The following is an 11,579-nucleotide window of genomic DNA, read 5'->3' on the forward strand; positions in this document are numbered from 1 at the left end:
ATGAGAGGTAAATTAAAACATTAAAATAAGGAAATATTAATTTCCGTTTTTCGGAAGTTTTAAAAATTAAATTATTTTTTTTTGTTTTTGGATACGTTGCTAGAATTTTTTAATTTAAAAATAAATACTGGTATCTTGTTTTCTGTAATAATTACAGATAGATATTGTTAAATTTAAAATTAATTTAGGGCGATATTTTTTTTTAACATTTTTTATATTCACTTTTTTTTTCAGGCGCAGGAATCACTTTGATCTGCGCAATAACACTTGTCCATGGGAATGTAGTGAAGATAAACAAAAATGGATGCCCTTTGGACCACACCGAAGATAAGTTACTAGAGCATAACAACTGCAATAAATTCTATCAATGCGTCAGAGGAGAGTTAGTGGAGCACACCTGCCCTAATGATTTACTCTTCAACATAAACACTGACCAGTGTGATTGGCCACAAAACGTTGTATGTGGCCATAGAGTAATACCAGATGAAGACAAAAACAACGAAAATGAAGGCGACGAAAATAACAGTAATTGCAAATGCAGTCCAAGCGAAGCACCAAATATATGCTCAGCTAAAGATTCTAATGGATTACTTGTAGCGCATGAAAATTGTAACCAATTTTACAAATGTTTTAATGGTGTTCCTGTTGCACAGAATTGTCCTCATGGATTACTGTACAATCCATACAGAGAACAATGCGATTGGCCGAAAAATGTAAATTGCGGTGATAGGCTAATCCCAGAGAGCAACGGAACAGGTGATGAGGATGATAAAAACGAAGACGGTTGTGCTGAAGACGGCAGTGGAGATGGTGCTGGAGGAGGTGGGAACGATGGCAACTGCAACTGTAGCCCAGGAGAAGCACCTTCTATCTGTGGCAGACCAGGATCGAATGGAGTTTTAATAGCCCATGAGAATTGTAATCAGTTTTACAAGTGTTACAACGGAGCACCAGTAGGAATGAGCTGCCCTGGCAATCTTCTTTTCAATCCCCACTCAGAACAATGCGATTGGCCTAACGCAGTCGACTGTGGCGACAGAGTAATTCCAGAAGATTGTGAGTCTGGAGGAGGTGGCAGTGGAGACGGCAACGGTAATGGCAATGGTGATGAAGGCGCCGGTGGTGGAGGTGGAGAAGGAGGTGAAAACAATGGAAACTGTAATTGTACTCCAGGAGAAGCACCTTCTATCTGCGGCGGAGCAGGATCGAACGGCGTATTAGTAGCTCATGAAAATTGCAATCAATTTTACAAGTGTTTCAACGGAGCACCAGTTGCCATGAGCTGTCCCGGAACTCTGCTTTACAACCCCTATTTAGAACGATGTGAGTGGCCAGAAACAGTCACCTGTGGTGATAGAGTAATCCCGGAAGACTGCGATACTGAAGGAGGCGGAAATGGAAACGGCAATGGCAATGATAATGGCAACGGAAATGGTGACGGAGGCGCCGGTGGTGGAGGTGGAGGTGGAGACGGAGATGTAAACGGTGGTAATTGTAACTGCATTCCCGGAGAAGCACCTTCTATCTGCAGTGGAGCAGGATCGAATGGCGTGTTAGTAGCTCATGAAAATTGCAATCAGTTTTACAAGTGTTTCAACGGAGCACCAGTTGCCATGAGCTGTCCCGGTACTCTGCTTTACAACCCCTATCTGGAACGATGTGAGTGGCCAGAAACAGTCACCTGTGGTGATAGAGTAATCCCGGAAGACTGCGATACTGAAGGAGGTGGAAATGGAAACGACAACGGCAATGGAAATGATAATGGTAATGGCAATGGCGACGGAGGCGCCGGTGGTGGAGGGGGAGGTGGTAACAACGGCACTTGCAATTGCAACCCTGGTGAGGCACCGTCTATCTGCAGCGGAGCAGGATCGAATGGCCTATTAGTAGCTCATGAAAATTGCAATCAGTTTTACAAATGTTACAACGGAGCACCAGTTGCCATGAGCTGTCCCGGTACTCTGCTATACAACCCCTATCTGGAACGATGTGAGTGGCCAGAAACAGTCAAATGCGGAGACAGAGTAATCCCGGAAGACTGTGATACTGAAGGAGGTGGAAATGGAAACGACAACGGCAATGGCAATGATAACGGCAATGGAAATGGTGACGGAGGCGCCGGTGGTGGAGGTGGAGGTGGAGGCGGAGGTGGAAACGGTGGTAATTGTAACTGCATTCCCGGAGAAGCACCTTCTATCTGCGGCGGAGCAGGATCGAACGGCGTATTAGTAGCTCATGAAAATTGCAATCAGTTTTACAAATGTTACAACGGAGCACCAGTAGCCATGAGTTGCCCCGGTACTTTGCTTTACAATCCGTATTTAGAACGTTGTGAGTGGCCAGAAACAGTCAAATGCGGAGACAGAGTAATCCCGGAAGACTGTGATACTGAAGAAGGTGGTAACGGTGGTGCTCCTGAAACCGGAGGTGGTGGAAGTAATAGCACTTGCAATTGCAATCCCGGAGAAGCTTCTTCTATTTGCGCTAAAGATAATTCTAACGGTATATTGGTTGCTCACGAAATATGCAATCAATTCTATAAATGTTTTAACGGCCTTCCTACGACACAATCTTGTCCATCTAACCTTTTGTATAACCCTCAATCTGAACAATGTGATTGGCCAAATAATGTTGCTTGCGGCGATAGATACAACCCTATTGAGGACAACGACAACAATAATGATGGTGAAAATATTCCAATTGAAGTTATTGAAATTTGTGCTTCAGATTCATCTGATTCAGTCTACATTGCACACCAAAGGTGCCATCAATTTTATGTTTGTATACAAAAGAAACCCGTAGTTCTAACTTGTCCTGCAAATCTACTTTATGACCCTACAACAAACCAATGCGATTGGTCACATAATGTTGATTGTGGAAATCGCATCCATTAAGAGAACTGAATTATTTACTCATATAATTACCGTTTAAATATAATAGATCTCATAACTGTGAATGCGGCGAAGAAAAAAAAGGTGCTCATATATATGACTGTGCTTTAAGGTTTCTAATTTTTTTATATCTAGTATTGTTTAAGAATTAAAGCTTTTATAATTTATATTTAATGATTTTCAAATAAAAGCCTAAAAGATAAAATTTGTTTCAATTGATTTTACCTTCATTATCTATACTATTATAACAAAGCGTAATCACACACTTCTTTGTTGCCTCAGATGTCGGCAATTACAGCATATTTTCGAATAACCCTTTTTTAATAAAAAACAGTACACTTGCCTTACGCTTTAGGCTATATATTTTAACGCCATTAAACTTGGGGGGTAAATATTTTGGATAAAAACCCTAATGTGGGAAGGAGACCATAAGTTGCTGCCAACATCAAGGAAGCAAGGTTGTGATCATGTCATGTCACATTTGTAATTGATAATTTGACAGATGTAAATAATAAAATAAAATTTACATAATTTCATGCGGATGAAGCCGCACCAGAACAGCTATTTTACAATATAATTAAATTAGGAGGATTAACCAACGGTGTCTGCCACTAATTTATTACAATAGTTCTTTGGTCTCTGGTCAGATCTAATTTCTTTATTGCTTTTCAGCATTTCTAAAATAAATTGATTCAAAGTTATCAATTAATTAATTAATTTACTTTTTGTAACGATGATTGTGGTATGGTAACACACGCAGAAATACTTCACAAATTATGTTTGATTTTCTACGTTTTACCTAGCGATACTTGTCTGCAATTTTCACAAACTTGTCGCCCAAGTAAAGTTGATAATAAAAATGGACTAATTAGGTGACATGTGTTAGAACCGGCTGCTGGTTAGTTGATAGTGACCAAGCGCAAGTTTATCAGTTTTCATAGACAAAGTATTTAAGACAAGCTTTCAAAAATAAGAGCTAGAACAAGCAAGTATAATTTATATATCTTAATAAGTATTCGAAATCAGAAATGTAATTCCAAACAATTGAAACAAGTTTTGAAAAACTATAAAACCCTACGGTCTCTAATTTCATAATTGGAATTCTCGTCAGTCAAGAAAATCGGTTGAGATCCTGTTATTTACTTTTAGAGAATTATAGTGTAAAATACGAGAATCGGTAATTAACATTTTATTTTGGGATAGCCTTCTTAGATCATGTAACATACTTAACCTGACAGATCTAACGTCACTATTACAGCGGGTGGACACCTTTAAGTAAACTATCGTACGACTGTTGTACGATTGTCTATTGTTTCGCAGCCAATTCAACTATGTAGTTGCACAACTAAAAGTTGAGTAGCACTTTCATATAAGCTCATAGGAATCTAAGCGTGATAAAACAATTGGGAGATAGTTAAGTCAAAGGTGTGCGCACTCTAATTTTTGAGTCTAAGGAAGATCAAACAGCGAAACAAAATCGTTACAATTACCGATAATTACTTATTCAATAATACCAGAGAAGCAAAATTATATATTCAGCAATTTTATATTTATAATCCGTTTTGCATACTTTTTAGAACATTAACATGAACGATCGCTTCAATTTTTTTAACACTGCGAAGATCTGTATCATCATTGGACGTGTCTTCTTCTGTCTTCTCTTCTGAAGAATCTTTTGAAGAATCTTCTTCATTAGAGGTATCTTCGTTAGAAATACTTTCTTTAGAGTCATTTTCGTTAGTGTTATTTTCGTTAGATATGTCTTCTTTGCTATCATTTTCGTTACTGTCATCTTCTTTAGTATTATTTTCCTTGGTGTCATTTTCTTTAGAGATATCTTCCTCAGAGAATTCCTCAATTGTTATATCTCCTTCGGAAGAATTATTTTCAGAACTACCTTCCGAACTAGAATCCTCTTTACTATCATCTTCTTTTGATATATCTTCTTTGCTATCATCCTCTTTTGAAATATCCTCTTTAGTATTATTTTCAATTGAATTGTCTTCTTTAGAAGGATTATTTTCAGAACTAGAATCTTCTTTAGTAACGTCTTCTTTACTTTCATCTTCTTTGCTATCATCCTCTTTAGAAATATCTTCCTTAGTATTATCCTCAATTGAATTGTCTTCTTTAGAAGGATTATTTTCAGGACTATCAATCTCTGTACTAGAATCTTCGTTCGAAGTGTCACAGCCCTCTGGTTTCGGCCAACCGCATATCTGAAATATCAGACATAAAAGGAACATAAGATCTAGGCAAAGCGGAAATATTAAAGTAAGTGTAATCCACCAAAGATGGTAGTTACATCTTCTTATCTAATAAGTATTAAAAATGCTGTCACTAAATAACTCCATTTTTAATTCAAATCAAAGTTTCAGAGATTAAAAAATACGCGTCAATTTAAAATAAACAAAAGTAGGAAAAGTCCTGTTTAAATAAGATTTCGAAAAAGATGTAATTAAAGGTTTAATCAAACGAATTACGAATCATCATGAATCTACACATTGCCTAGTTCGCAGTTGCCGTCCGGGACTTTTTTTCTAAATCGCAATATTCTACATGTAATAATCTATACAAATGTTTTAGGGGGCAAAACCTATTGTATTTTTATCTATTGATAACTAAATAATTGAAAATCTTATCTGTTTAGCGTTTACAGTTTACTTATCTTTCGGTTTATCTATCCATCTGTCTCGGAATATTCTACAGATAATAGACAGGTAGATTTTGATAAGGGAACTTGAGTAAAATCTTTATTGAAATCTGGATTTATTTCATCAGGTGTAACAATAAGAGTTGCATTTAAATTTATTTTTGCAAAAGAATTAACATAGGATTAGTGTTTATTGGAGTTTATTTGATCTCTTTGGTAGTCAAGGAGTATGTATACCGCCAAAAATATCGTACTGAAAACAATCAATGATGGTAATTACTCGTAAAGTAAAAAATAAGTAAAGAACGAGAATCGCGCGGCAAAGTGAACAGATGAAACATAATATAGAAATTATATAAGTATGTAAAAATATTGTCTTAATTAAATGTTGTTATTGTGGAACATGTGGGTGTAGAGGTACACAATTAGAGGTAGATCTAGAAAGAGATGGAATGCGTGAAAGGTGACATGATCAAAAAGGAAGTGATGACTGAGATAGTGGGTGATAGTGTTATTTGGAGGATATAACCCGGTGCGTCAACACAACGGGAGTAGGATAAGATAAGGGAGATGATGATGATGATGCAAATAATAGGATAGCTTACTTATTTACTAACCTGCTGTTCAAAGTCAAAATGTAGCGAGCCAGGACAACTGCGTTTCAATTTTCTTCCCGAAACGCAAGTATAGAATAGGTTGCAATCATTTTCATGCGGCAAAAGCCAATGCACAGATGAATCTCTTGGACAACCATTCTCTAAGAATTGCGAGCCTTGTTCTTCTGACACATCGTTTGGACAATCAACGTTTTCTTTCCAATCGCATTGTGACGTCTCAAGGTTAAAATACAATCCGGCAGAGCAGGACATTTCGATTGGCTGTCCAAACACACATTTGTAGAACTTATGACAGTCTTCATGTAGCAAAAATACAGTTTCATTCCATGATTCTGGTCCCGGACATGAAACTGCGTATGCCGAGGCAATAGATAAAATCAATAACGCCAATTCACCTGTACCTGGAATATATTCGTAAATGTTGTTTATTTGATACACTGGACACACTGTCTACGGAATACAATAAAGTACCTTTCATTGTTTTAAAACGTCAGAGCAACTACGCACAATGTAAATACTAATTCATATTTTGAAACACATTGTGTGGACTCTTTGCGAACATCATTTGTTTTATCAATTATCAGTAATTGGTAAATAATAATCTTGATTAGAACTATACAACTTTTGATTGAGAAACTTTGATTTACAGTGTGTATTAAAAATTATGATAACAAGGTAATTGAACTGATGTATAATACCAGACAAGGCAATATCCACGGAAAGCGAAGTGTAGGTCGAAGAAGAACGTCCTGGCTCAAAAACCTACGCCGGTGGTATGGAAAGAGCACCTATTCACTTTTCAGAGCCGCGGTGTCAAGAACAAAAGTCGCCCTAATGATCGCCGAACTTCGGAAGAAGATGGCACTTTAAGAAGAATATAATACCAGACAGAAATTCTCTAGGTTTTGATTTCAATCTCAGATCATTAAAAGCGTTCGACCACCTTTGACTAAACTACCGCACAACTGTGTGCGATTGTCGATTGTTTCGCTGCACAACTGTTTAGTTGCACGACTAAAAATCGTGTGGGCACCTCCATATAAGCTCATAATAATCAAAGCGAGACTAAACAGTTGAGATAGTTTTGTCAAAGGTGTGGGACCTGTTAAACAGAAGCCTCGTATTACTAAGCCATTCATAGATTATAGTTGTCTTGATATAATTCACTTTTTGCTTGCATCTAAGTGTAGTTTACATTGTACTACAGAAAAATCTATTTATAATGAAGACGTATTCGCTATTCACAATGTTGTACGTTCACTTAAATTAATTTTTAAACTAGATACAATTTAAGAAATAAATGAGAAAAACGTTGATAAATTTAAGTAAAGAAACACTCACACTGTGGTAGAGCCCGCTTTAACATCTTCGTACGAAAATGCCGGCTCGCTCAGTGTAATACCACGATCACACAGAAAACAGGCGTGAAGTGAAAGAAATTCAGCGTTTCGTCTCATTAGTGTGGTACCGGAGACTTAATCTTAGTCCCTTTCCCTTTTCACCCTTTTCGTAAGAGGAAAGGATGGAAAGGAAAGGTGGATTTAACGGTGGAGACGCATATGAAGGGCAAATAACATCTTTATGTGCGTCTCCTCCATCAATGAAAGGTAGGAAACGCATCTGCAATGCGGATGTTTATGGTCAGCGGTCGCTTTCCATTTCGGTGGATTCAGGCCGCTTGCTCGTTTGCCACCTTATATTATATAAAAAAAACACTCTCTAGACTGGATTACTATTGAATACAAGTCATAATCTTGTTAAACAAGCAACATATTTTGCTATGGAGCTTCTATCTAGATCCTAAATGCAATATAGATATTGATAATACGGGGTGTTAAAGGATAAAATCTAACTGATTGTAGATATATGAAATAATAGGTTTTCCCAAAAATAAGAAATTCTTTACCTTAAAGTAGAAGTCATTATAAGTGTGTTATAACCACACAATATCTTTATTAGTGTAATAAAAGAGGTTAATTTAAATATAAAAAATACTAGCTATTCCCATGCGACTTCATCCGCATAAAATTATAAAAAATCATTTTATTGTTCACATTTGTTAGATTATTTCAGTAAATTACAAATGTCAAAATGTAATGACATTATGTCAAACCATGGCAACCTTGGTTCCTTGATGTTGGCAGCAACTTATGGTCTCTTTCCCACATTAGGGTTTTTATCCAAAATATTTATCCCCTAAGTTAAATGGTGTTAAAATATATAGCCTAAAGCGTGACACAAGTGTAGGGCTTTTTATCAAAAAAAGAGTTATTAAAAATATGATGTAATTGCTGACATCTTAGGTAACAAAGAAGTGTGTGTTTATGCTTTATTATAATAGTATAGATATAAGGTAATCTTACTAATATTAAAAATGCGAAAGTTTAGACGGATTGATGGATGTTTGTTAGAGTTTGCAGCCTAAACGGCTGAACGGATTTCGATGAAATTTGGCATAGATGTAGAAGATAGTCTGGAAGAACACATTGGCCACACACTTTTGTTTTTTTTTAATTCCACGCTGACGGAGTCGCGGGTGAAATCTCGTAAATAAAAAAAAAATTGTTTCTGAATAAATATTTATTGATTCTTTGAATTCCAACATCAGTTTATAATTACAAACCAAATCGAGCACTGAAGTGAACCATGCTCAGCTTACTAAGACAATTTAAGCGGCGACTGTCGTTGGGACTGGTGTAGTGACTGTAGTCGTAGGGGCAGTTCCTGTCGCTGTGCAGTTGGCGAATTGAGCCCAGTCGCAGACCTGGAAATATAACAAAGGATTAAAACTGGTTCTTCCGCTTTTATATAAGACATATAAATATATTGTTGAGACAAATTTGTTGTGACATTATGTTGTTTAAAACAAAAATCTATTTATATTTATTAAATAGCTTTCGCCCGCGAATCTGTTTGCGTGGAATTTAAAAAAAGTAAGTAACCCATGTGTTCTTCCAGACTATGCTCTACATCTGTGCTAAATTTTATCTAGATCCATTCAGCCGTTTAAGCTACAAACTTTAACAAACATTCAACCATCCATCCATCTATAATGTTGCATTTATTATATTAGTAAGAAAAGATTGTTTGTAAAATCAAACTCTGTCGACGCCAGTTTTTATAGATAGAAAAATGTTTGTTGGTTTTTTTTCACATTTTTGTTATTACTTTAGTCAATTACTATTCTTGTAAGCAGAAATAACTAGCTTTCGTTCGCGACTCCGTTCGCGTAGAACTTTAAAAAAAGTAAGTAGCCCATGTGTTCTTCCAGACTATACTCTACATCTGTGCTAAATTTTATCTAGATCCGTTTAGCCGTTTAGGCTACAAACTCTAACTCACATCCATCCATCTAAACATTCACATTTATAATATTAGTAAGATATAGTTTGAAGTAAAACTAACTCACCTGTAAGTTTCTGTTAAAGTGTAAACCATGGGGACAACTCCTTTGAACTTTGGCACCCCAAACACAATAGTAGAAGGTAGTACAATCTTCGTCGTCGGGAACAAGCCAGTGAATAACTGGATCTACGGGACATCCATTTTCAAGCAATTCAATTTCATTAGATTCTTCACTGTCTCCGCTCGCCTCTCCTTCTGGCTGTGCCTCAGTCACTTCAGTAATAGGAATGGCTCGTTCAGTAGGCATTCTTCTTTCCCCACAATCGACATTGAGGGTCCAGTCGCAGAAGCGGAACACAGAGTTGAACAACAATCCTTCTGGGCACATCATTTCAACGGGTTCCCCTTGGACGCATTTGTAGAATTTATTACAATCCTCGTGGGCTACCAATCTATCCACTTCGTAATTGGCATCCTGTTCCTTAGGACATAATGCACCATCCTCGGCCACAACTGCCGTTACAAGTAAGATCACCGCTAGAACTGTAACAAAATTAATATTAATATTTGCATTATTGATATAAAATCTTTTAATTTATTTATTTCTAACCTCTCATTGTGAATGATTCCTGAAGTTGTGAAGATAGGGACACTAAGGACTGTGTATTTTATATACTCAACGCTAATCTCGTACTAGGAAAAGACATTATGTGAAATTATTATCTTTAAGTTCAGTTAATTGAAACGCAACAATCCAGATAATGTTAATGGCTAATGGTACTGTCATAAGACCTAGTAATACATGTTTACGTAAGAGCATTGTATTTGTCATCAATACAATCTGACACCAAAACATAGCTATATGTCATAAAATGTCTAATCTTCCCTATAAAGTTACATTTACCTATGTGATGTATTTACTTATATTAAAGTGAAATCTTATAAAGATGCCCTGCCTTTTGGGTGAAAGACAAGGTTATGAGAGATTTCTACTCGCTACAAACCCCTTGTGGCCAACATCAAGGGCAATAACCAGGCTCAAGGGAACGCTAATGGCATCGAGAACCAAATAGATACCTATGCTTCTTTTATATGTCTACTAATTACACTGATCTTTATTTAGGTAAGTTAGAATTTTATTCTTTATTGTCCTTACGTCACCCTTCTCTTTAAATATGTTTCCTTGTCCTTTACTTACTTACTTACAGTGGTAGTGACCGCTTTAACATCTTAGCACGAATGGGCCGGCACGCCCGGTGTAATACCACGACCACACAGAAGACAGGCGTGAAATGGAAGCAATTCCGTGTTTCGTCTGATGAGTGTGGTGCCGGAGGCCTAATTTAAGTCTCTTTCTCTTTACCACCCTTTTCTTATAAGGAGAGGATGGGATGGGGAAGGGAATTTGACGGTGGAGGAGACGCATACGAAGGGGATATATGCTCTTTATGTGCGTCTCCTCCTCCGTCGGATAAGAGTAGGCAACGCATCTGCAATTGCGGATGTCTATGGGCACCGGTTGCTTCGCTATTTTGGCGGATTCAGGTGGCCGCTTGCTCGTTTGTCACCTTACGACATATAATAAAAAAAAAACTTGAAAACTCAACGTTTAAGTCTATCGTTTTTATTATTTTTCATGATACATTTACGGTGCTGTAATAAATCCTTTCAAAATTACGACTGGTTAAATAATTTAGCATATTAAAATTTTATTCTTCAATACAACAATATACATTAATGGCTTTCAAGAAATTGTATATTTGTAGCAAGTTTGTTCGTGCGAACGACCATGACAACTAGAAACTGGTAGGTGATCGTTAAAGATCAAGTAATCAGTGGAAAAGAGGGCAAGATTATGCAGAGTTATTGCCTAGCAGAAATTAGCAATGTTACCAGAAAGCCAAATGGGATTAGGGCGGCATGTGTCGCCACGCTAGCATCTAGTTACGCACACTAACGTCTCGTGTAAAGCAGCATGTTTGGTCAGCAGTCGAGACGAAATATAAAGTGATACATCTCCACCAATAAACGAGTCTTTCATAAACCAGCATTACGTGGTTTTTTCCCCCGTGT

At 37.0% G+C, this 11,579-nt stretch overlaps 2 protein-coding genes across 2 annotated transcripts in view; one reads left to right on the forward strand and one right to left on the reverse strand.

The window, feature by feature from the left end:
• Positions 1 to 2,894, forward strand: LOC106105056 (chondroitin proteoglycan-2-like). Its single transcript, XM_013285280.1, has 2 exons — positions 1 to 7; positions 235 to 2,894. Exons 1-2 carry the CDS (start codon positions 1 to 3, stop codon positions 2,892 to 2,894), a joined length of 2,667 nt encoding a protein of 888 aa, XP_013140734.1.
• A 1,481-nt stretch (positions 2,895 to 4,375) lies between these two features.
• LOC106105057 overlaps positions 4,376 to 11,579 on the reverse strand; it is a 25,825-nt gene continuing 18,621 nt past the window's right edge. Inside the window, exons 12-15 of the mRNA XM_013285281.1 lie at positions 9,654 to 10,049; positions 8,785 to 8,925; positions 6,162 to 6,562; positions 4,376 to 5,110 (exon numbers count right to left, since the gene is read on the reverse strand). Coding sequence (XP_013140735.1) covers positions 4,442 to 5,110; positions 6,162 to 6,562; positions 8,785 to 8,925; positions 9,654 to 10,049 — 1,607 coding nt within the window. The 3' untranslated portion in view covers positions 4,376 to 4,441. The remainder of the gene's footprint in view (positions 5,111 to 6,161; positions 6,563 to 8,784; positions 8,926 to 9,653; positions 10,050 to 11,579) is intronic.

The sequence above is a fragment of the Papilio polytes genome, unplaced genomic scaffold (assembly GCF_000836215.1).
Source record: "Papilio polytes unplaced genomic scaffold, Ppol_1.0 DF823177.1, whole genome shotgun sequence".
Taxonomy (NCBI): Eukaryota; Metazoa; Arthropoda; class Insecta; order Lepidoptera; family Papilionidae; genus Papilio; species Papilio polytes.